This window comes from Ranitomeya imitator, chromosome 5, assembly GCF_032444005.1.
Source record: "Ranitomeya imitator isolate aRanImi1 chromosome 5, aRanImi1.pri, whole genome shotgun sequence".
NCBI lineage: Eukaryota > Metazoa > Chordata > Amphibia > Anura > Dendrobatidae > Ranitomeya > Ranitomeya imitator.
The window spans coordinates 54,894,300-54,921,973 of NC_091286.1; the positions used below are offsets into that span (position 1 = coordinate 54,894,300).

General features: G+C 43.0%; 1 protein-coding gene across 1 annotated transcript in view; it reads right to left on the minus strand.

The window, feature by feature from the left end:
- The window catches only part of ASB3 (ankyrin repeat and SOCS box containing 3), a 157,230-nt gene that overhangs the window by 29,024 nt on the left and 100,532 nt on the right, over positions 1-27,674 (minus strand). The window contains exons 7-9 of the mRNA XM_069768682.1: positions 25,767-25,944; positions 20,868-21,065; positions 8,946-9,191 (exon numbers count right to left, since the gene is read on the minus strand). Of these exons, the coding sequence (XP_069624783.1) occupies positions 8,946-9,191; positions 20,868-21,065; positions 25,767-25,944 (622 nt within the window). The remainder of the gene's footprint in view (positions 1-8,945; positions 9,192-20,867; positions 21,066-25,766; positions 25,945-27,674) is intronic.

A 27,674-nucleotide genomic window follows, 5' to 3' on the forward strand; every position in this document is an offset into this window, starting at 1 on the left:
TCATCTCAGCCTTGCCCTTCGGATTGATCATCTTGCTAGCCCTTCAGCCCCGAGCACTTTGCCAACCATCTCTTCGTTCCATCTGCCTTGGTATGAGGGGCAACATGTGCTTCTGGACGCATGTGACAGGAGCATCTTCTCCTTCGTCATTTCACTATCCAGGGGAATTGGTCTCCTCATGAGTCTTCTCTTCCCATCGATGACTTGGAGACCCGAGCGATCCGCCTGTTCCTGCGGCTGTTCCATCGACTTCTGACAGGCTGTCCCATCCGAATTCAATCAGACATTGCCACGGCCATGGCTTACAGATGGGGCATTCGCAGCAAAGCAGCAATGCGCGAGGTGGCACATATCCTGCGCTGGGCCAATAGGAAACACTCGCATGACTGTTCACTTCCGAGCATAGAAAACTGGGCTGCGGACTTCCTCAGCCGTCAAAGCCTTGTCTCGGCACCGTGATGTCTCCATCCGGAGATTTACCAGCTGGCCTGTCTTCACTAGAGGTCTCCGGCCGTGGACCTGATAGCGTCCTGGTTGAATGCCAAAATGCTCGTGTTTGTGGCTCGATCCTGGGACCCGACAGCCATCGGGTTGGCGCGCTCGTCCCTCCGTGGAGTCAGTTTCCATCTTCCCTACCTGCATTCATTGCTTTTGCTTCCGAAGGCCTCAGGAAGATCAAAGCGAAGGGAGTACCGGTGATCTTAGTTCTCAAAACTGGCCAAGCCAAGCATCGTATGCAAAATTACTGCAGGTTGTCGCATACGTCCCTTAGCGTCTACCAGATCAAGCGGACCTGCCTTTCCACGGCCTGTTTGACCACCAGAACTCGGGGGCCCTTGGCCATTGAATCCTGGGTCCTAACCGTAGCTGGCTTCTCCAATGAGTTAGCTTCCACCATGGTTAATGCTCAGAAGCCAGTGTCGGTACGCATCTATCACCGGACATGAAAGCCTTTTTTGATTGGTGTAGAGGCCGAGGTCGATCTCCTCTGTTTTTTTCCATTACCTTTTTTCAATTCATTCAGTCCGGTCTGGACTCGGGCCTAACGCCGAGCTCCCTCAAAGGGCAGGTCTTCCTTGTCCGTATTGTTTCAGCGTAAAGTCTCTTCCAAGCCGCGAGAGAGAACTTTCTTCTGGGAGTCGCTCATGTGGTACCTCCCTACAGAACGCCTTTAGACGCCTGGGGCCTTATCTTGGTCCTAGGTTTTCTTATAGGAATCTACCTTCAAACCGTTACAGGGTTGTCTCTCTCTCCCACCTCTCATGGAAGGTCGTCCCCCTAGTCGCGGTAACATCAATCAGAAGGGCCTCGGAGTTAGCTGCTCCCTCCTGCTGAGCTCCTTTTCTGTCTTTTCACAGAAACAAGGTGGTCCTCAGGCCGTCCCCGTACTTCCTTCCTAAAGTGGTGTCGTTCTCCTTAACAAGATTGTCCTACCCTCGTTTTGCCCAGCACCAGTGCACCGTGTGGAGAAATCTTTTCACTCTTCAGTTCTTTGTAAGAGCTCTCACTAGGTACGTGTCTAGGACGGCGCCTTTTCACCAGATGTACGCCCTGTTCGTGCTCCCGGAGGGGCACCGGAAGGGATCGGCCGCTTTTAAGTTGACAGTAGCCAGATGGATTCAGTCGGCCATTCAAGAAGTTTAACGCGTACAGCGGCAAGTCTATTCCAGCGGAGATCAAGGCACACTCCACTCGGTCGGTAGGTGCTTCATGGGACATTCAGCATCAACCGTCTGCGGAACAGGTTTGTAAGGTGGTGACCTGGTCTAGCCTGCAAACTTTCTCAAAGCATTACAATGTCCATACTCAGGCACCAGCAGACGCGGGCCTGGGTAAATGGAGATTGCAGGCAGTGGTAGCGCGTCTTTAGACAGCGGATGCCGGGAGTTTATTCTGTTATGTCCCACGGTCCTGTGTCCCCCAATGTGGCGAAGGAGAAACAGGGATTTTTGTGTATTCACCGTAAAATCCTTTTCTCCGAGCCACTCATTGGGGGACACAGCACCCACCCTGTTGGCCTGATGGCTATTATTGTCTTTACAATTTAATATGTTGTAACTGCATGTTGTATCTATTCTTGAGGATTCTAATCTCTTACTGCTTGGTCACTAAACTGGTTCTGTCTGGAGCCAGTGGGTGGTGTATACTGCAGAGGAGGAGCTAACTCTTATGTATCCACTTCGTGTCAGCCTCCTAGTGGCAGCAGCATACACCCACGGTCCTGTGTCGCCCAATGAGTGGCTCGGAGAAAAGGATTTTACGGTGAGTACACAAAAATCCCTGTTTTACTTTCATCAGTCCACAAAATGTTTCTCCATTTCTCTTTAGGCCAGTTGATGTGTTCTTTGGCAAATTGTATCCACTTCAGTACATGTCTTTTTATTTTTTTTTATTTTATCAGTGGGACTTTGCGGGGACTTCTTGCTAAGAGATTATCTTCACACAGGCGTCTTCTAACTGTCCCAGTCCTCACAGGTAACTTGAGACTGTCTTTGGTCATCCTGGAGCTGATCATTGGCTGAGCCTTTACCACTCTGGCTATTCTTCCATCCATTCGAATGGTACTTCCTTATAAGTTTTACCCTCTCCAATCAACTTTTTTTTTCAAAGTACTCTGTTCTTCTGAACAATGTCTTGAACGACCCATATTTCTCAGGCTTTCAAGGAGAAATGTATGTTCAACATGTCCTGGCTTCACCCTTAATTAAGGGCCACCTGATACATGCCTGTTCCTTCACAGAATAACTGACATCACTAGTTGAACTCCACACTGCTATTATTTTGAACACTCCCTTTCAATTAATTATTCTACTACACACACACAAAACTATGCAGATCATGAATGCTGAGAATGTTGGTTTCCTTAGAATCTACTGCACCTACTGGTAAATTGTTTGACATATGGTGATATAATTTATACCAAAAACAATCATTAATCTGGTTACTCATAGTGGACTATTATTTTTAACACTACTGTATATTATCTGATAACAATTACTGGGAAGAATGTTTTTTTTTTGCCAATAAAAAGCAAAACTTCCAGGAATAACATATAGTACTATCTATTTTGCTCAGCAAGTTATTTGAGTCAGTCTGTTTTTCTCATACTCATTACTACAGTGATACAGTGTGGTCTGACAACCATCAAACTATTACCGAGAATGCAAATCCAATAATTAATTGTTGTCTGTTGCTGTATGAAATGTGGATTCCTTTTCCTGTCCAAGGTCAGAGAGCATTGTTAATAAGCAATGTGCCAGCTTATGCTATTTGAGGTGTGTGATAATGGAACGAAATACAATTTCCTAGAGGTCATTAAGAAACCGCTCCATTTTACACTTCTCAATGACTGTAATATCCATGCAAATGATAAAAGGTAGCAGTGGTGGCAGGCTTTCCTTCAATTTATTTATTGAATTATTTTATTCTTTTATATCTCTCCATTAATTCCACAGTGCTTTAAAGTCATTATCGGCACTGTGCCCGATTGGGCTCACAATCTACATTCCCTATCAGTATGTCTTTGGAGTGTGGGAGGAAACCGGAGACTCCGGAGGAAACCCACATAAACACGGGGAGAACATATAAACTCCTTGCAGATGTTGTCCTTGGTGGGATTTGACCCCAGCGCTGCAGTGCTAACCACTTAGCCACTGTGCTGCCCACTCTCCATAGAATGCAGAAGGGGAGAATATTCTACCTCCTGTCGGACTACAGCGGCTGATCCCAACACAATGGGAGCCTATGTGCAATATATGCCACTGAATAACTATATGATGTAACACGGAAGTCTCAAACACAATGTAAACAGAGCCTAGGAATTAAGACTTTTTTCTAAAATATTAGTAACCGACATTTTAATTTTTATTTTTTCAGAAATCAATAAAACACATAAAAATAAGCAATTTATAATATTATAAATATTTAATAATAATATATTTTATCAAAGTAATCGGCTTCTTTCTTCTCCAGTACTTATTTACTTTCAAAATTATGAATTCTGCTGTAAAATCTGTATTCAGTGAAGACAGATTGCAACATTATGGAGATAGGAAATTAAAGTTGCTACTGTAGATGGAGGAGGAGCTCTATCTCTAGCTTTTCTTTCCTCCTCTGTCCCCTCTACAGATGACTGCTACTAATAAGATTATTTGAGCTGGACATTACGTGTATATATCTTCCCACTGCTGGGTGTCCATAGTTGGACCTCGGTCATGCTTGGCCCTTATTCATATTGAGGTCATTTTTGACACATGGTCATTTTTGACTAGAGGTTAGGACCGTCCTGACTGGGTACACCTTGGTGATAGTGGAATGGCTTTTACCCTTTTTTTGATCAAAAGCAGTGGTTTCCTAAGTATGTTATTTATATACACTGTTGCTTTTTACTTACTTAGAGAGGGTATATGTTAATTTCTATCTTAGGTTTTGTGTCACAGGGATACCTCGAAATAGAGGGGCCATTAGATTGCGGAATCTGGTTTCACAAACTCCTGCACTGATTAGAACTGCTTTGCCATATTAGTAAACAGTGCAGGTTTCATCTTTGGTGGCAGTGAAAGGGTTAATCAATTCAGTTTATCTCCTGGAGCTCTTCAACCTGGATTGTCTCAGCTATTCAGTGTTGGCCACTCCCCTCTGCTATATTTGCCCGTCACTGGCTCTTGGGAATTGTCACTGATAGTCCTTATTGCGTGGTTAGGAACTGGAAGTGAAGTTTGTGTTCGGATAGTTGAGTTTGTTTGAGTGTTAATCCTCATCCACTCCCATTTGGGTTCTTATTTACCTCTAGCGGAGTTCGCCTTGAATAACCATCATCATTCTTTGGGGCATACGGTTTTCATCCACAATTTTGCTCCTTCAATAGGAATCGTTCTTCAGGAGTACTTGACAGGGAATGGTTTATTTCATCTATTACATCGGTGTGTCAAGGTGTTCTTAATAATTTAGGGAGGATGGGTTCCAAATATAAGAGTACGGAAACACTTGTTGAGTCCAGACCTGAGTGTTGGTGATTTGGTGTGGTTGTATTCGGAGAACATTCAATTGAATGTTCCTTCTTGGAAACTGGGACTCAGGTTCTTCGGCCCCTATAGGTTCTTCGGCCCCTATTGACGCCGTTAATCCAGTAGCATTTCGCCTTGCTTTACCACCTACTTTCAAGATTCATAATGTGTTCCACCAATCACTTCTCAAGAAATATATTGCTTCCTCAGAGGAGGGAGGAGCTAGAGGCAGAATTTTTCCTCCGTCTACATAGAAACTTAGCAGTAGCAACTGTCATTTTCTATCTCAGTAATGAAAAAATCTGTCTTCAAGGAACGCAGATTTTACACATAAAGTGAGAATTCTGAAAACGAATTACCGTATATACTCGAGTATAAGCCAAGATTTTCAGACCAAATTTTTGGGCTAAAAGTGCCCCTCTCGGCTTATACTCGAGTCACGGTCGGCGGTGGGGTCGGCGGGTGAGGGGGAGAAAGGTCTGAGGCATACTCACCTAGTCCCGGCGCTCCCCCTGCCCGTCCCACGGTCTTCGGTGCTGCAGCTCTTTCCCTGTTCAGCGGTCACGTGGGATCGCTCATTAAACTTATGAATATGGACTCCACTCCCATAGGGGTGGAGCCGCATATTCATTCCTCTAATGAGCGGTGCCAGTGACCGCTGACAGAGGAAGAGGCTGCGGCACGCCGGGCGCCGCTCCGTCTTCGCGTCCTCTTGCAGTGACTGTTCAGGTCAGAGGGCGCGATGACGTATAGTGTGCGCGCCGCCCTCTGCCTGATCAGTCAGTGCAGAGAGACGCCGGGACGGGACGCTGAGGAGCTGCAAGCAAGAGAGGTGAGTATGGCATTTTTTTTTTTATTGCAGCAGCCGCAGCATTATATATACCGGTAGCACAATTTTATATGGCACATCTATGGGGCAATAATGAACGGTGCAGAGCACTATATGGCAGAGCTTTCTATGGCACATCTATGGGGCAATAATGAACGGTGCAGAGCAATCTATATGGGGCACAGCTTTATATGGCACATCTATGGGGCAATAATGAACGGTGCAGAGCACTATATGGCACAGCTTTATATGGCACATCTATGGGACCATAATAAACGGTGCAGAGCACTATATGGCACAGCTTTAAATGGCACATCTATGGGGCAATAATGAACAGTATGGAGCATTATATATGGCACAGCTTTATATGGAGCATCTATGGGGCAATAATGAACAGCATGGAGCATTATATATGGCACAGCTTTATATGGAGCATCTATGGGGCAATAATGAACAGTATGGAGCATTATATATGGCACAGCTTTATATGGAGCATCTATGGGGCAATAATGAACAGTATGGAGCATTATATGTGGCACAGCTTTATATGGAGCATCTATGGGGCAATAATGAACAGTATGGAGCATTATATGTGGCACAGCTTTATATGGAGCATCTATGGGGCAATAATGAACAGTATGGAGCATTATATGTGGCACAGCTTTATATGGAGCATCTTATGGGGCAATAATGAACGGTATGGAGCATCTATTTTTATTTTTGAAATTCACCGGTAGCTGCTGCATTTCCACCCTAGGCTTATACTCAAGTCAATAAGTTTTCCCAGTTTTTTGTGGCAAATTTAGGGGGGTCGGCTTATACTCGAGTATATACGGTATTAATCCTGGTGGTGAAAAAAGTGGATTGCACTAATGAGATATATTGTAAAGTTCCTTATTTTCCCATTGTAATTTTAATTTGTGAAATAAAAATTAGAACGACTGTTACTCTTTTAACTCAAAATGTCAGGGTGGTCTCATGTTTTGGAAAGTCATTGAAGGGTCAGCAGCTGCACTTAGACAACTCAGCTGCAAGGTCCGGGGAGCCAGTTGTCAGACAGACGGACTCCCCGCAGAGTCCCTCACAGAGAGAACAGAGATGGTTTATCATCATATCTGCCTTCATAGCCGCTTTATGCAGCAGTTACAAATGTCGTCCCAAGATCAGTTCAGAAAGCTAATTTTGCCCTGTAACGATGGCACCAGGTACAGCGAAAATCAGGAATTAAAAAAATGTATTGAAAAGTTGAAATGCCCATTCAAGGTCCTTTATGACCCTATGGGGAAAACAAAGTGTGAATTAAATGGAGAAAAAATAAAAAAATAAAAAGCAGGAAAACAAAATAAATTTTTATAAAAAGCCACTGCTAGTCTAATATACCATTTTTAGCACCATCCCGTCAAAAAAACAAAAATGTATCCAATATATAAAAATGATACTTAAAGTGAGCGTAACACATTAAAAAAAAAGTATCTTCGTTATCCTTTGCTGTTTTTACATTTTTATATTTCCCCTCCGCCTTAATCTAGGAAAACAAAAGAAACAAAAAGTAAAACATGTACAGTACTGTGCAAAAGTCTTAGATAGCTGTGGAAAAAGGTGCAAAGTATGAACGCTTTCAAAATATAATTATTAATTATTTATTTTTAGCAATTAAAAAATGCAAAGTGAATGAACAAAAAGAGAAATCTAAAATCACATCAATATTTGGTGTGATCGCCTTTGCCTTCAGAACAGCATCAGTTCTTCTAGGTACACTTGCATACAGTTTTTAAAGGTAGGCATATACTTATCCTTATTGCAATACCATCCGGGAGGCGTCCGAATGGCTCCATATAGAGTACATAGTACGACACTCATGGGTGCGCCAGGTTCTCGGATAGGCTCCCAACCCGGTAGTATATGTAGAGAAAATCCGGAAGTCCAATCTTCAAAGAATACCAGACTTTTATTGTATAAAGTCAAAAGTGTGTAAAATGTGACCGGTCTATGTAACCTTACTCAAACATGCAGCAGAATATTTGGACCTTAGGGTTAACGTACTGCATAGTGCTATAGAAATGTGACCGCCATCACTGTGAGCCAGCCGATGATTGGCTCCATAGTTATTATTAAGCGGAACGACCTCAAACATATAGCCAATATCATTAAAGGATACCTGTCATGTAAAAAAAAACATCACTAACCCGTAGATATGGGGGTTAATCTGCAGGTTAATAATGTTCTGAAGCTGCCTAGCACCACCAGTACTGAGAGCACCGTTGCCAGGAGGAAATTAACTTTATTCCTCCTGGGAGTCTCTCCTTGTAAAGAAGAACAAGAAGTCCTGGAAGTGATGATATGGACCCCACAGTTTCCTGATCCTAACATCATCGAGCCGGTCTGGGATTACATGAAGAGTAAGAAGGATTTGCAGAAGCGACATCCACAGATCTGTGGTTATTTCTCCAAGATGTTTGGAACAACCTCTCTGCCGAGCTCCTTCAAAAACTATGTGCAGGTGTATTTATGGGAAATGATGCTGTTTTGAAGGCAAAGGGCGATCACACCAAATAATCAATAATATTCATAAACTTTGCATTTTCTTAATTGCTGGTATTAAATTAACACTTCTATTTTTAGAAAGCATTACCTAAAGGTTTTGCGCAGTACTATATATAATACCGCTTATAACATATCGATTTTGCTCTCTTATATGGCGCCATTAATTCCACAGCACTTTGCACACATTATCATCGCTGTCCCCGATGGAGCTCACAATCTAGATTCCCTATCAGTATGTCTTTGGAGTGTAGGAGAAAACCGGAGAACCCAGAGGAAACCCACACAAACACAGGGAGAACATACAAACTCCTTGCAGATGTCGTCCTTGGCGGGATTTGAACCCAGAGACTTGCAGGCCTTTAGTGATAACCACTGACCCACCGTTCTACACACACTCTCTTAAAACAGAGTGTGCGGGACAGAACTGGTTAATATTTTTTCTTATTTACAATGTGCATTCATATTCTATGAACTCAATATTAATTGACAATCATTGTGAGCAAAAATGACATAAAAGTAATGTACATCAGAAGAACAAAAACAAATAAATAAATAAAACAGCTTACTCTGCAGCTTCCAGCAAAGGTGTAGGGTCAAATCCCGCTAGTAGCAAATAGGGCAGCCATTCTTTGTAATGGCATTCATATGACAGTCGTCTAAATGCATCTAGTTGATCCCCAGAAGGCAATGGGCAGTGCTGGCTCAGAAAGTAACGAAATAAAGGAAAATTGTTGTGTTTCAAACATCTCATTAAGTAAAAGCTTGACAGCTGGAATCCATATTTGAGAAGAAGCAGAGCCATTACAGAATGCCTAAAACAGATAGGAACAGTTCAATGCTTAATGAAACCATTGTTTAGTTACAGCAAAGACATTAACAATTATTCTGCATAAAAATCATTTCATCAAAGACAAAACAGGATATTTAAACATGTTCACTGACTTCCAAATCAGGAACCCACCCTTATCAGATCGTGTTAGAAATCAGAAAAGACAGTGAAAGATAACACTATTTTCTCTATTTAGGACAAGTACAAAAGAACCAGCATAAAATACAATATATAGCAGTACTAAGCAGTGTAACTGTGATTCCAGCTCTGGATTAAACTAAGTCACTCACTTGCTGCATCACAACATGCCTGTCTCTGGCTCCGCCCCAAGCCCCTCACCTTTCTGCTCTCCTTGGAATACTGCTGTAACCTGACAGCTCATTGTGCTTGAGTGTCTATCATGCTGTGACAAAGGCAGATATGATCTGCATTTTTAAAGAGGATGGTAAGCTCAGAAGTCAAAGGGAAGGGGAATAGCGCATAGGGCCCCACATGACCCATGCCAGATCGCCCTCATTAAAGTCTTTTTTGTCACGCATAAGCTGGCATTGCCGGCAATAGCAAATTGCAGAGTAGCTGCCGTAAGCCATTCTTAACTTCCGGCACAGAACTTTCTCTATGAGTACACTGGTGCCAAGAGTCATATCAGCTGCTTCATTTAGCAGATACCTGGTGAGGAGAGACTGGAAGCAGGGGATGCATTGGAGGGGAACGCAAATGCTTTTTTTTTGTTAACACAGTGGGGAGAATAAGACACAAGTAGGGTAGGGATGGGAAAGAGGACATGGAATTGTAATGAATTGGGGGCGGTGGTAGGAGAGAGGTCATGGAATTGTAATGAATTGGGGGTGGTGGTATAAATAGGACATTAAGTTGTAATGAATTTAGGGAGGGGTGAATAAGAGAAAATGTAATTGTAATGAATTGGGGGGAGTGGAAATGGATTTGTAATGAATTGGGGGGAGACGACATGTAATTGTAAAGGAATTGGAGGGGTGGTAGGAGAGAGGTCATGGAATTGTAAGGAATTGGGAAGGAAAAATAGGAAATAGAATTGCAATGAATTGGTGTGGGAAAGTAAATTGAAATGTAACATATTGGGGAATGGAGGGAAAGGGGATATTGAATTGTAATGAACTGGGGGAGGGATGGGACAGAGGACATGTAATTACAATGAACTGGGGGGATAGGATGTAGGACAGGGACTTGTAATGAATTGTGGGGAGAAGCACGGTGGCTAATTAATTTATATTTTATTGGAAAAAAGTAGCTAAAATGGGGGGCACAGAGCTGACTTATCAATTTATATTTTTAATGGTGGGTTCACAGTGGCTAATAATATATTAATGCCGTGTTGCATATCTATATTCAGTGTCTCAATGTGGTGAAGTATGTCTCTGCCACGGCCAAAGTTGCCGTGCAGCCCCAGCCTAATTTTAACAATGCGGCTGGCGCCATTATGAGATTTATCTAAGTGGAACCGAATTTTATGATGCTGTTTAGTTCGGGTCGGGAGACCTCCGGCAGATACAAGAACCACAGACCGTGACATGCCAAAGTGTGAATGTAGCCCGAGTCCATATTGTCTAAAAATTAGACAATATAGATTAATAGGCCCCATTATGTCTGATATTTCCAGTGGCAGAGGCCACAGAAAGCTGATGTTTTTTCATTCAAAGAATAGTTTGGTCTCCAAGATCATAGTGTCCAATGATTTTATCTTCAGTTATGTCTAAAGAGAAAAGCACACTTTTAGTATGTTCCTATTTCCTAGTATAACCCATACAAACATCTACTATATAATTGTCTAAGGGTCACTTCCGTCTTTCTGTCTGTCCTTCTGTCTGTCCTTCTTTCTGTTACGGATATTCATTGGTCGCGGCCTCTGTCTGTCATGGGATCCAAGTCGCTGATTGGTCGTGGCAAAACGCCCACGACCATTGCCACGACCAATCAGCGACGGGCACAGTCCGGCGGCAACATGGCCGCTCCTTCCTCCCCACAGTCAGTGCCCGCTCCATACTCCCCTCCAGTCAGCACTCACACAGGGTTAATAGCAGCGTTAATGGACCGTGTTATGCCGCGGTGTCACGAACTCAATTAACGCTGCTATTAACCCTGTGTGACCAACGTTTTACTATTGATGCTGCCTATGCAGCATCAACAGTAAAAAGATCTAATGTTAAAAATAATTAAAAAAAATAAAAAAATCGTCATATACTCACCGTCCGTCGGCCCCTCGGATCCACAACAGGCCTTTCCCGCTGGCGACGCTCTGGTAACTGGTCCATGCTGCGATCTCGCGAGATGATGACGTAGCGGTCTCGCGAGACCGCTACGTCATCATCTCGCGAGACCACAATGCACTCTTGAGACCGGAGCGCGCGAGGAGCGTCGGTAAGCGCTTCGATTGGATCCGGAAGGTGAGTATATAACTTTTTTATTTTAATTCTTTTTTTTTTATTTTTTTAACAGGGATATTATGCCCACATTGCTATACACTACATGGGCTGTGCAATATACTACGTGGGCTGTGCAAAGTGGCTGGGCAATATACTACGTGGGCTGTGCTATATACTACGTGGGCTGTGCAATATACGTGACTGGGCAACGTGGCTGGGTAATATACTACGTGACTGGGCAATATACTACGTGGCTGGGCAATATACTACGTGGCTGAGCAATATACTACGTGGCTGGGCAATATACTACGCGACTGGGCAATATACTACGTGGCTGGGCAATATACTACGTCACTGGGCAATACATTACGTGGCTGGGCAATATACTATGTTACTGGGCAATATACTACGTGGCTGGGCAATATACTACGTGGCTGGGCAATATACTACGTGACTGTCCAGTATACTACGTGACTGGGCAATATACTATGTGGCAGGGCAATACACTACGTGGCTGGGCAATATACTACGTGACTGGGCAATATACTACGTGGCTGGGCAAAATACTACGTGGCTGGGCAATATACTACGTGACTGTCCAGTATACTACATGGCTGGGCAATATACTACGTGACTGGGCAATATACTACGTGACTGTGCAATATACTACGTGGCTGAGCAATATACTACGTGGCTGGGCAATATACTACGTGGCTGGGCAATATACTACGTGGCTGGGCAATATACTACGTGGCTGTGCAATAGACTACGTTACTGGGTAATACACTACGTGGCTGGGCAATATAGTACGTGGCTGGGCAATATACTACGTGGCTGGACAATATACTACGTGGCTGGGCAATATACTACGTTACTGGGCAATATACTACGTGGCTGGGCAATATACTACGTGCTGGACAATATACTACGTGGCTGGGCAATATACTACGTGGCTGGACAATATACTACGTGGCTGGGCAATATACTACGTTACTGGGCAATATACTACGTGGCTGGGCAATATACTACATAGCTGGGCAATATACTACGTTACTGGGCAATATACTACGTGACTGTCCAGTATACTACGTGGCTGAGCAATATACTACATAGCTGGGCAATATACTACGTTACTGTGCAATATATTACGTGGCAGTCCAGTATACTACGTGGCTGGGCAATATACTACGTGACTGTCCAGCATACTACGTGGCTGAGCAATATACTACATAGCTGGGCAATATACTACGTTACTGGGCAATATACTACGTGACTGTCCAGTATACTACGTGGCTGAGCAATATACTACATAGCTGGGCAATATACTACGTTACTGTGCAATATATTACGTGGCAGTCCAGTATACGTGGCTGGGCAATATACTACGTGGCTGTCCAGTATACTACGTGGCTGAGCAATATACTACATAGCTGGGCAATATACTACGTTACTGTGCAATATATTACGTGGCAGTCCAGTATACGTGGCTGGGCAATATACTACGTGGCAGTCCAGTATACTACGTGGCTGAGCAATATACTACATAGCTGGGCAATATACTACGTTACTGTGCAATATATTACGTGGCAGTCCAGTATGCGTGGCTGGGCAATATACTACGTGGCTGTCCAGTATACTACGTGGCTGAGCAATATACTACATAGCTGGGCAATATACTACGTTACTGTGCAATATATTACGTGGCAGTCCAGTATACGTGGCTGGGCAATATACTACGTGGCTGTCCAGTATACTACGTGGCTGAGCAATATACTACATAGCTGGGCAATATACTGCGTGGGCTGTGTTATATACTACGTGGACATGCATATTCTAGAATACCCGATGTGTTAGAATCAGGCCACCATCTAGTGTAAATATAAATACATATATTCAGTGTTACATTTAAAAAAATAACACTAGAAAATGCACCTTAGTGTGTGAATTTTTTACATTCAGAATGTAAAAAAAACCAAGTGCTAATTATTAGGTTAATTTGCTTACAAGGTGCACAACTGATTTCAATATGGGGCTGGGCAGGAGATTTACAATATCCCTTTACTTCCTCCCTGCTGATATCAGCTGTAGTAGCAGATAGCTATAAAATACGGTAACTTGAATACTTTTTCCCCATAATTAGGGAGTCTTATCAAGTGCTGAAGTCTAGAGCATGTGCCATGATGGTTGTACATATTCACAATTTTTGGAATGTTCAAGTAAATTTTGGACAATCCACTAATCCATCATCAAGTCAGTCTCGACGTTGAAGGATTTAGTGAACGTTAATATACATTTAAATAACTTACAAAACCATTTGAATAAATCTTGACTCTAAAGTGGCCACCCAAACTACATTAAAAGTTACAACAAGCCATTAAGATTTACTTTCAAAAAATTAGTCAACAGCCGTGGATTCCATTTAAAAGCTGTCTGATGGAACTCACGTAGAATCACAATAAATTCCAGCTCTGGAGCCTGACTACGGTGTTTGTTATTCTGTTCACACTCCGCTCTGCCCTAAATAACAAAACTCGGCTAAGAAAGCCGGCCACTTGCAGTCGATAGATTTCAGCAATCATACCTAATGGCGAAAAAACAAACAAGAACAATGATACTCGGTGACAAGTGTTCAACAAATGAAACCTGAACTAATTTGATTTCTCCGGTTTTAAGATCATTCTGAGAAGAATATGGGTTATCAATACGCGGTCTTTTTATTAAATAAGGACTGCAAAAAAAAAAAAAAAGCCTCTCTGATGACTTGACAGCTCGGATCCTCCAGAAAAAGAGAAAAAAATTAACAGTACAAACATCATCTAAATAGTCGATATTCAGACAGCGTTATTGACCAACTATAAAAAGGAAGGAGAAGCCACATCGATGGCGTCGGCCTACTTATCTATTTTTATTAAGTCATTTGCTGCGGACCAAACAAAAACACGCTAATGATGCGCGGGGATTTCGGGAGACATGCTTGAGCTGATACACTGTAAAATGCTACACAATGAACCTTAAGCAGTGCTTCATTGCAAGCCTCATGCATAATTTATAAGGGACCTGCCGGAGAAAAGTCTGGCGATTATCCAGGCGTGCGTGTTCACATGTGCAAGCAAGGTCTTGGATGAGTTCCTGCCTCGAGCAATTTCAAATCATCCACCGTCTGACCACAGAAACATTAACTATAATAGGTTAGCCATAATGCAAACGCTTTCATTAGACGGGGTGATCTCGCTCCCGTGCTTGCTTTTTAATACGCCACTTTTTTTTTTTAGGTGGAGCGAATGTATTTGGTATAAACGTATTTGACAATTTGAGACTTCCAGAATAAGAAAACTTAATGCGCTCTTCATAAAAGAGGCCAAGATGTAGCAAAGGGCTGAGCTCGTCATTTCATAAAAACAGAGATATTATTATTTGCCGTTATTCACTGTCACAGTGCTACACAAAAGGTCCCCATCTCACGTACAAGAGGGACAATTTTATCGGAAGCCAATTAACATGGTTGTCCGCTTTATTTTAACGACTGTGTTGGGGACACGTATTGATTTATCAGTATCACAGGTTCTCCTCTTGCGCTTTCCTCATAGACTCCTCTAAAATGTCTGCTGTCATGTGACCAGACCAGTCCATCAGTTTCCTCCAATTGAAAACACTGTATACTTGTATTGTATACTTTTCAATTGGAGGATTCTGATGGGCAGGTCTGGTCACATGTTTCCTCCACCAGGAGCCATTTTCAGAGGAGTCTGTGAGGAAGTCAGTACTAACAAGAGCAGGAGCAGAACCTGCAATACGGATATGTCACGAAGTGTCACAAAATCATGTCCCCGACACATCTGTTAAAATAACAAAAAACTGGTTAGCCCTTTTAAGCCCACTTTTTTTTCACCCTTTCAGTCTTCTTTAAAAGTATATACAGAGAAAAGCTGCGGACATATATATATTGAATTGAGGCCAACATTGACCAACTGTAGACTATAATGTTATCTGTTTAATAAGTGCATCATAAGTAGAGATGAGCGAACCCAAACTGTAAACTTCGGGGTTTGTACCGGAGGGAGACGTCGTGTCCGATGCTGAACTCCAAACACGGACTTTTCCTGGAAACTCGTTTTACAGTTCGGGGGAGGAAAGAAGAGAGAGAGATTTTTCAGCAGTTTGGGTCCCTGTTGATTTCTATGGGGTTTGGGTTCAGGTTCAAGCTCGGGTACAGTTCTGATTCCCGAACAGAACTTTGGACTAAAGTTTGGTAGAACCTGAAATTCCATGGGTCCGCTCATCCCTAATCATAAGCTTTTGTATGGATTTGTATTATACAGTATATCTGTAAAATTAATGCCATTTTAACCTATAGGTAACAATCACCACTGTATGCGCAAGCTACGAACACAAAGGATATAATGGCATCCAATTAATAAACGGATCAAGAAAAGTTAATGAAAAGGTCATGACACATCCCTTTATTGGATGCCATGAAGGACAGTAATAAATGGCATCAGTCATCCATGTTAACCACTTCCCAACATAGGAAATAACTAGTATATTCTACAACAGGTGCAGATGTATTGAGCAGGCTCAGAAGCTTAGCCTACTCCAAACACTGTGGGTGCTGGCTGTATTATACAGCCCGCACCAACCTCTAACAACAGCAACCGGAGCTAGCTCCAATCACTGCTGGTTTGTTTAATCATTTAAATGCTAATGTCAAACTGAATGGTTTTAATTAGTTAGCATGCCCTTCCTTGCCCCCCCCCACAATCTCGGGAATTGCGAGGTGCAGATGGTTTAATCTGGCCATCCAAGGCCTAATAAAGAACTCCTTCACCATCTTATGAAGCCTAGTGAAGTACTGACCTGTATATTAGGCTACGTTCACATTAGCGTTTTGCGTGTTTGCATCGGGCGACGCAGCGACGACACATTCGTCATGCGCCCCTATATTTAACATGGGGGATGCATGGACATGTGTTGTGCTGCGTTGTGCGACGCATGCGTTTTTTTTGCCGCAAGCGTCGGGCGCAGAAAATGCAACAAGTTGCATTTTTCTTGCGTCCAAATTTCGGCAAAAAAGGACGCATGCGTCGCAAAACGCAGCGTTTTTGCATGCGTTTTGGTGCATTTTTATTTGCGTTGTGCGTTGCGTCGCCGACGCAGCGGCGCACAACGCAAATGTGAACGTAGCCTAACAAGTGTTCAAACGGTTCAAATACTAAGGGACTAAAAAAAAAACTGTCAGTAAAAAAAACAACCTTTTCAAATGAAAATAAATTAAATAATTTAGAAGTTGGAAGCTGTCAATCCTTGACTAGTTAGTTGTGGGTTTAAGGGTATGTGCACACGTCAGGATTTCTTGCAGAAATTTTCCTGACAAAAAACGGACATTTCTGCCAGAAATACGCATGCGTTTTTTGACGCGTTTTTTGACGCGTTTTTTCCCAAATGCATAGAATTGCGGAAAAAACGCAGAAAATCCGCAAAAATAATGAACATGCTCATTTTTTTACCGCGATGCGTTTTTTTCGCGGAAAAAAACGCATCCATGTGAACAAAACATGCAGAATGCATTCTCAATGATAGAATGCATAATGTATGCGTTTTAATGAGTATTTATAGCGTTTTTAGCGCAAAAAAAAAACGAAAATTAAAACACGAAAAAAACTGAACGTGTGCACATGGCCTTAAAAACCTTATAAAGGTGAGCAGCTATTTACCCCTTACTTATACAAATTTGTTCACCGGATAAGACCCTATTGCGCTGTTTTTTTTTCTAATTTAAAAAAAAAAAAAAATGGTGTGCATAGAATTCAGATCTATGAATTTCTAAAATTAATGAACATGTACTGTAAATGCTGTGAAGAAAAAAAAATCTACCGGTAAATTCCCAAGTTACCAATTTTTGGTCATCTCTAATGCCTTATAAAATAAAATCTAAAGCAATCTAATCGTTGTATGTACTCCAAAATGGTACCAATAAAAATGACAGCTCACAATTAAAAAAAAAAAAAAAACAAGCCCTCGTAATGGTGACACCATTTTTTTTTTTACAAAGTTTAGGTGTTTTTTTCCACCACTTTAATATATTAAAAAAATGCCACGATCACCTGGAGTATTATGTAGCCTGATCATTGTTAGTATACAATGAGTGCTGTAAAAATGAACCTTTTTTTCACTATTTCACCGCACTTTAATTTTTTTTTTCAAATTTTTCAGTACATTATGTGGTACAATTGAAAACTGTCCGGAACAGCGTACCAGGATGTTTTTGGAATGGGTACAAACCCATTAGAAGAGTAATGTGAACACAGCAAGAATGTAAAAAGTGCACATAGATGTTGCCTGTGGTCAGATTTGAGCCCAGGATGTCCACGCATGGGGCGCGAACAATGCACACTCAAAGCCAACTAAAAATATTTACTCTGCTTCCTCCATAAACCGGCAACACAAACAACATGACCGATTTCTGATCTCACCTCTATTTCATCCCAAAGTGCATTTCTCCTGATTCGCTCCCAATTTATAAGGCAGAAAAGGAAGGCGGCGCGTTGAGCGGCTGTCACACTCTTAAATAAAAAGTGAAAACCTTCCAGCAAGAAAAGTATGTGACTAGGTAGCTTACAGGAGAAATTCTAATTTAATTCATGCTGAGCCACAGACAATCTGGTGCAACAGCGGGAAAAAGAAAAAAAAATGTCAATTTAGTATTGGCTTCATTCAATTACAGCATCATGTCAAGCTCCAAAGACAGGGAGAGTTGATAACCGCTATTGGAAAGAGAAGGAACTTGAATGCAATTATGTTTTACAACTCTGCTCAACAGCCGAGCTTCCCCGAGGAATATTTAGGTAGATCATTTATCACTTTTGAGGCCCAGAGAAGGTATTGATGACAGTATTCTTCGGAAAATAATCCATTCTTGTTTACTTCTAAAAAAGTGTGGATTGTTCTAGAACTTCACAGCTCAGGATCATCCATACATGGGGCTGAGTCGATGATGACAATCTTTATGTGTGAAATCTACTACAATGGCATGCTTACCCTCAACCAGCCCCCTCCATTCTAGAGACTCCACCAGTTTAATCCTTCCATGCAGAAAACAAAGCCCCTACCAGCCGTAACCCCCACTACGGCACCCTGACATGACATGCCTTCTGCTGCAAGAAGGTAGCTGGATCAGTGTGTATCTAAGGTGTCTCCTCCCTTATGGGTGGAGATGTTTTTTCAACGGCATTAACCCTGAAGTTGGTCATGTCACCATCACCACTATGTACTATTACAATAAGTGGCACTAGCATTCAAGTCCTGCTCCTCTCCAATGACACAAATTGATTTCAATTTTCCAGATACGTATCACTTAGATTACTGGGTGCAGCAGATCTCACACAATTAGGGCTATGAGATTTAGAATGAAGCAAAGATGAGAAAGCTATCCCTGCCCACATCACAGCTAACTATGCCCATATCACGGCTAACCCTGCCCACATCACAGCTAACCCCGCCAAATCACAGCTAACCCCGCCAAATCACAGCTAACCCCGCCCACATCACAGCTAACCCCGCCCACATCACGGCTAACCCTGCCCACATCATGGCTAACCCTGCCCACATCACGGCTAACCCTGCCCACATCACGGCTAACCCTGCCCACATCACGGCTAACCCCGCCCACATCACAGTTAACTCTGCCCACATCACGGCTAACCCTGCCCACATCACGGCTAACCCTGCCAACATCACAGCTAACCCTGCCAACATCACAGCTAACCCCGCCAAATCACAGCTAACCCCGCCCACATTACAGCTAACCCTGCCCACATCACAGCTAACCCCGCCCACATCACGGCTAACCCTCCACACATCACGGCTAACCCTGCCCACATCACGGCTAACCCTGCCCACATCACGGCTAACCCTGCCCACATCACGGCTAACCCTGCCCACATCACAGCTAACCCCGCCCACATCACGGCTAACCCTCCACACATCACGGCTAACCCTGCCCACATCACGGCTAACCCTGCCCACATCACGGCTAACCCTGCCCACATCACGGCTAACCCTGCCCACATCACGGCTAACCCTGCCCACATCACAGCTAACCCTGCCCACATCACGGCTAACCCTGCCCACATCACAGCTAACCCTCCACACATCACAGCTAACCCTGCCCACATCACAGCTAACCCTGCCCACATCACAGCTAACCCTGCCCACATCACAGCTAACTCTGCCCACATTACGGCTAACCCTGCCCACATCACGGCTAACCCTGCCATCACAGCTAACCCTGCCCACATCACGGCTAACCCTGCCCACATCACGGCTAACCCTGCCCACATCACGGCTAACCCTGCCATCACAGCTAACCCTGCCCACATCACGGCTAACTCTGCCCACATTACGGCTAACCCTGCCCACATCACGGCTAACCCTGCCATCACAGCTAACCCTGCCCACATCACGGCTAACCCTGCCCACATCACGGCTAACCCTGCCCACATCACAGCTAACCCTGCCCACATCACAACTAACCCCGCCCACATCACAGCTAACCCCGCCCACATCACAGCTAACCCCGCACACATCACAGCTAACCCCACCCTCATTACAGCTAACCCCACCCACATTACAGCTAACCCGGCCCACATCATGGCTAACCCCGACCACATCACAGCTAACCCTGCCCACATCACAGCTAACCCTGCCCACATCACAGCTAACCCTGCCCACATCACAGCTAACCCCGCACACATCACAGCTAACCCCACCCTCATTACAGCTAACCCCACCCACATTACAGCTAACCCGGCCCACATCATGGCTAACCCCGCCCACATCACAGCTAACCCCACCCACATCACAGCTAACCCCACCCACACTAGGCTCTGTACGTACAAAGTCTATAGACAGTGAGCTGCTCATCACAGGAGGGGGCGTTGCCAGACTAATATATTCCGGCAATGTTAATCTCTTAGTGATAAATCCTTCACAGTTAGTAAACAACAGCAAGCACTTTGACAATTCACACATCCCTGAATTCTGTATTTCAGTCCCTATCACCTGCGGTCATCAGATTACATAGCAAAAACCTGCTGACCGATTCCCTTTAACTTGAGTGCATTCTTCTGAGTCTATGCCATGTTTAATGAACTTGCACTCTGTCTATTTGTACTGCATGTATTCAATAAACTTTAGGACATTTTATACTATTTGGATCCATTGCACCCCCTCTACATCGCCATAGGTGCACATGTACATACCCTCGTTCAGTAGCCACACACATCGGGGTCTTATACTGATAGAGTACACGTTCCTGAGCTTCGGGGCTATAGCCTCCAGACAGTAACATATCCAGGCACTGCCTGTCACCTCCATAGACGGCAGAATAGACGGGACTCACTTGATCTTTTCCAGTATCGCACACACGACTTGTTACCGCCATGAGCATTTCCAGAAGCCTAAAAATACATTTGCTTTAAATATGGACACAATAGGAGAACAATTACATTCCAAACATCAGCACAGATAACGCCCCTCACTCATATATGAATGTAGTCTTGTTATCCAAGATGGTGTGGTCCACATATTTTCTCTATAGAAGTATTTTTAAGGACAGCACCCACTTGGTTTGAAAAGACTAGTTTTATACACAGGAGAGATGTTGGCATGTCTCAGAATCTGAGAGGCGCAATACCTGGAACTGGGCAGGCAATAGAGCTGGAGTGACAGAGGCTTCAGATCTACCACATCCATTCACATATCAATCCAAATGCTAGTTTCTCAGACATACGGACTGGCTACATAAAGGTATTGTTGGACTTGTCTTTGAAAGAGCTACATGAGCAAATAAATAGTTTATGTGGTGAAATCCTCATAACAGATTCCCTCTAAAAAGCTGAAGATTTGTGGCAATAGTGCAAAAGTATACATTTATTTATACAGTACAGGCCAAAAGTTTGGACGCACCTTCTCATTTAAGGATTTTTCTGTATTTTCATGACTATGAAAATTGTACATTCACACTGAAGGCATCAAAACTATGAATTAACACATGTGGAATTATATGTGAAACAACTGAAAATATGTCTTATATTCTAGGTTCTTCAAAGTAGCCACCTTTTGCTTCGATGACTGCTTTGCACACTCTTGGCATTCTCTTGATGAGCTTCAAGAGGTAGTCACCGGGAATTGTCTTCCAACAATCTTGAAGGAGTTCCCAGAGATGCTTAGCACTTGTTGGCCCTTTTGCCTTCACTCTACGGTCCAGCTCACCCAAAACCATCTCGATTGGGTTCAGGTCTGGTGACTGTGGAGGCCAGGTCATCTGGCGTAGCACCCCATCACTCTCCTTCTTGGTCAAATAGCCCTTACACACCCTGGAGGTGTGTTTGGGGTCATTGTCCTGTTGAAAAATAAATGATGGCTCAACTAAACGCAAACCGGATGGAATAGCATGCCGCTACAAGATGTTAGCCAAGCTGGTTCAGTATACCTTCAATATTGAATAAATCCCCAACTGTGTCACCAGCAAAGCACCCTCACCCCATCACACCTCCTCCTCCATGCTTCACGGTGGGAACCAGACATGTAGAGTCCAACAGTTCACCTTTTCTGTGTCGCACAAAGACACAGTGGTTGCAACTAAAGATCTCAAATTTGGACTCATCAGACCAAAGCACAGATTTCCACTGGTCTAGTGTCCATTCCTTGTGTTCTTTAGCCCAAACAAGTCTCTTCTGCTTGTTGTCTGTCCTTAGCAGTGGTTTCCTAGCAGCTATTTTACCATGAAGGCCTGCTGCAAAAAGTCTCCTCTTAACAGTTGTTGTAGAGATGTGTCTGCTGCTAGAACTCTGTGTGGCATTGACCTGGTCTCTAATCTGAGCTGCTGTTAACCTGTGATTTCTGGGGCTGGTGACTCGGATAAACTTATCCTCAGAAGCAGAGGTGACTTTAGGTCTTCCTTTCCTGGTGCGGTCCTCATGTGAGCCAGTTTCTTTGTAGCGCTTGATGGTTATTGCCACTGCACTTGGGGACACTTTCAAAGTTTTCCCAATTTTTCGGACTGACTGACCTTCATTTCTTAAAGTAATGATGGCCACTCGTTTTTCTTTACTTAGCTGCTTTTTTCTTGCCATAATACAAATATACACATGGGAAGAAGGAATCAATATCACCATTACACACTGAACGGAAAACCACTGGGTAAATCTGACAGGGAGAAGGACTTGGGGATCCTAGCTAATGATAAACTTACCTGGAGCAGCCAGTGCCAGGCAGCAGCTGCCAATGCAAACAGGATCATGGGGTGCATTATGAGAGGTCTGGATACACATGATGAGAGCATTATACTGCCTCTGTACAAATCCCTAGTTAGACCGCACATGGAGTACTGTTTCCAGTTTTGGGCACCGGTGCTCAGGAAGGATATAATGAAACTAGAGAGAGTACAAAGAGGGCAACAAAATTAATAAAGGGGATGGGAGAACTACAATACCCAGATAGATTAGCGAAATTAGGATTATTTAGTCTAGAAAAAAGACGACTGAGGGGCGATCTAAAAATTATGTATAAGTATATAAGGGGACAATACAAATATCTCGCTGAGGATCTGTTTATACCAAGGAAGGTGACGGGCACAAGGGGGCATTCTTTGCGTCTGGAGGATAGAAGATTTTTCCACCAACATAGAAGAGGATTCTTTACTGTTAGGGCGGTGAGAATCTGGAATTGCTTGCCTGAGGAGGTGGTGATGGCGAACTCAGTCGAGGGGTTCAAGAGAGGCCTGGAAGTCTTTCTTGAGCAGAACAATATTGTATCATACAATTATTAGGTTCTGTAGAAGGACGTAGGTTATTATGATGGAATGTATGGACAAATGTATTTTTTCGGCCTTACTAACTATGTTACTATGTAAATTGTCTATTCAGTAGGACTATCAGCTGTGTATCCACCAGACTTCTGCACAACACAACTGATGGTCCCAACCCCATTTATAAGGCAAGAAATCCCACTTATTAAACCTGACAGGGCACACCTGTGAAGTGAAAACCATTCCTGGTGACTAACTCTTGAACCTCATCAAGAGAATGCCAAGAGTGTGCAAAGCAGTCATCAAAGCAAAATGTGTACACTTTGAAGAACCTAGAATATAAGACATAATTTCAGTTGTATCACACTTTTTCGTTAAGTATATAATTCCACATGTGTTAATTCATAGTTTTGATGCCTTCAGTGTGAATTTACAATTTTAATGGTCATGAAAATACAGAAAAATCTTTAAATGAGAAGGTGTGTCCAAACTTTTGGTTTGTACTGTATACGAAAGATCATCACACTGTACTATGCAGAGATTAGATTTTGGGGATTCAGGTTAATTTTATAGTAGATAAAACCAAATTGATGACAGGAGATACAAACTTATATTGTAGTGTCTTCTATTGCTGCCAAAAAACTCGTCCATCAGCCCGGCTGCCTGTGAACGCCAGACACTTACAGCGGGTGAAATAAGTATTGAACACGTCACCAATTTTGTAAGTAGACATATTTCTAAAGGTGCTCTTGACATGGAATTCTCACCAGATGTCGGTAACAAGCCATCCAATCCACACAGGCAAAGAAATCAAACCATAGATGTCCATAAATTAGGTATGTGTAATAATGAGAAATGACTGACGCCAGTTTGACAGCGTGGCAGTCAGTTAGTGATCTTAGCGGCTCAAGATGAGAAGCCCTGTTTAGAGCGTCCCGTCAATATCACACCAGCACCGCTGCCAATGCCGGACACTGATAACAGCTGCAGAAACTCGCCGGTCACCCAAGGGAAGTCGAGCACAGAGCAGCTTGGGATTTAGAGCAAACTGCAGCCAAGGGAGAAATTTGATTAAAAGGGAACAACCATTTTAAGCCTCGTCTGTGCAGGTGAGGTTTAGCTTAGTTCCTTCTGTTCTATTATTTTATTGTTGTGTGTCTACAGCTCTCTGATGCATCTCCAGAGGAACAGACTGCAAAAGAACTCTGTGTAGTCTGATTTTGTGTATGGGCGCTTGTTTATTATAGACCCACCGAGACAATATTACAAAAAAAAAATAGTTGTAAAGGTGTAGGCAACCTAAAAAAGGTCAAACCCTTAAAGGGGTCATCCATGTTTGGGGACAGTTTTTTTTAATCCTACTTAAGTGCATGCAATCGGGGTAAAAAACCATGTTTGCAAAAGAATTCGTCAAAAAACTGCACCGTTTGCCTTCCTGTAGCCGCTGTAGTACACTATTGCCGGCTGAAGAATGAGTTACTGGGATCGGCCACATTTTTTATTTTATTAGTTGTGTTGAAGACATGATTTATTGGCACTCACTATTATATAGATAGGTAGGACAGGTTCTCCTCCTGCTCTTGATAGTGCAGTTTTCCTCATATACTGCACAGCTCCGGTCCATACAATGGCTGCTGGTGGAGGAGCATGTGACCAGACCTGTCCATCAGCCTCCTCCAATAGAATATCTCACATGGGAAAACTGTTTTTCTATTGGAGGAGACTGATGGACCTGTCTGGTCACATGTTCCTCCACCAGCAGCCGGACCGTAGAGCTGTGCGGTCTATGAGGAAATCAGGAGTACCGGTCATACTATATAGTAACAAGTGCTACAAAATTATGTCCCCAACACATCTGATAAAATAAAGATAATGTGGCCCTTTGCAATTGGTAGAAAGCTGCAATAAATCGGCAGCATTTTGCGACAAAATTTGCTAAAGAATCTGCACAATTTTTTGCTGCACATTTTGGTATTGCAGTTAAAACCCGCATTGCACAGGTCCCGTGTAAAGGTTTTATACGTCCTATCACTACGGGGCGATGACGATACTTCTCATTCCGCTGTGTGTTTACATTTCTCCGCTTTTTATTAGCTCATCTCTGAAACCTGATCGCGTTTTGTAAAATCTCTTTGCCAAAAATTAAAATCAAATCCTTCCATCATTAAATACCTATTAGCGTCTTACAACACATGCACCCGTTACTACACCCCAAATGAGTCCGATCCATTAAAAGATATTTAGCTGAAATGTAAAAAAAATTACAATTTTACAGGAAACAATCAAAATTTCTAATTACCTTATGCGATTACTAAACTCTTTAATTAAGCCCAGATATAAGACAACTTACTTGCTCCGGCCCATTTGTGCAGCTGCGTGTATTGGCAGCTGCCAGCCTTCTCCATTGCAGTAGAGGTTTGGATCGGCTCCCGCCGACAGTAACAGCTCTGCACATTTCTCGTGGCCTTCCTGAGCTGCGATGAATAATGGAGTCGCCTTGTCCTTGGCTTGGCAGTTGACATCAGCACCTGACACATTATACAGCTTTTAATAGAAAGGCATTTGGAAATCTTTTACCAAAAAAAAAAAAAAAAATTAGCTTGATGAACAAATATTGCCGTTTTAATGAAGCCGCCATGCTTAGCATATGGCAACATCAATTTTATTTTCACTTAACGCAGATTTACTTTATTCACTCGACTGCAAAACCCTCCGATGATATACACAAGCACAAAAACAAAGTAATTAATGCCACCAGGATCCACAGCTTGTCCTAAAGGGACAGGAGACGTTTTTTCTTATGTTTACAGAACTAGAGTTAATAAATCTACATAAACATTTATAACACAGTCTTTTGCAAACTTTTCTGACCCTTTTTTGCATGCACAGTGGTGACCTCGAGCTTCAGTTAGGCCATATTCAAGTGAATGAGGAGCAGGGTTGACACCCAACCTATAAAAATGGGGGGCTTTTCTCCACGGACCTTTTTTTTTTTTTTAATCACCTCCAATATTGAACCTGCTGATACCAACGGGACCTTCTGACAGTCTAATATGTATGGGGGGATCCCGACTCTCCCCTAACAGATGTCTGGGGCAGACCGATACGGTAGGTCAGATTTATGGTGGTCTTTCCTTTTGTTTTCCGCGAACTAAGCCACCGGCAGAGGAGTTTGGGAGTGACTATCTCATAGAAAACACAAGAGCATTCAGCAGAGAGATGGCTTGGGGAAATCTGAAGAGACAGATGGAGGTCAAACGATAGTTGAGCCTTCAAGTATCTAATGTGTATGGGGATCTTAACACACCACTCCAGCGGGGTTTTGGTTTTTTAATTCACCCCCGAAGAGGTCTCACTAATGCATGTTCCCTGCCCCATAAAATATACTTACCAGCCGCTGTCTTCAGCTCTTCCCGCCACTGCAAACCAGGGTGTGGCCACCCTTTTCTGAGCTGGAAATTGTATATAAAGCTTCCCCAGGCTGGTGTTCCACTGGTTGGGCCCAGTCCTTTTGTCTGCCCTTATTCACACTGAGGTCAGCATTGACACATGGTAAGGTTTTAATATTAGACAGTGTAGGACCTTCCCGATCAGAGTTACCTTGTTGTGGTGGGATGGCTTTTATGGTATTTTTGATCAAAAACAGTATTACTAAAAACTCTGTGTTATTTAGATGCACTTTTTGCTTTTTACTTATTTACAATAGAGTTTTTGCTAATTTTTTCTCTTGTAGGTTTTATATGTTTTATGGCCAATGTGAACATGTGTTTATGTGCTGAATGCGTACCAACTTAAGCCAAGCTCTTTTTTTGTGTTTTTTCTTCCCGACAGTGCTCTGGTCATGCTCCGATACCTTATGACGGCAGTTCCCGACTGACCGGAAGTCAGAGGTAATGGTCACAAGCTCTCGATGTAAATCTATGGCAGTCCCGTACTGGCCTACTTCTGGCTCTAATAGACTAACATTGAAAAATGGCCTCCGTCTTGCCCATCAAACACTGGAGAGATCCGGCAGGTAAAAGAGCTTGTAGAAGATGACCGGATTGGCGTGAAGAACAGAAGATGATGGCGACTGGTAAATATAATTCTGGGGGCAGGCAACTTACATTACAGACACCACTCTGGAGGTGAATTTAACAAAAACTCTGCTGCAATGCTGCTTAAAGCAATCAATTATGGATCTAAAAATAATAGAAATTGACTTTTAGAGGAAACACAAAATTTAGCATCAGACAGTCCTATTTTATGCAAAAGTGAA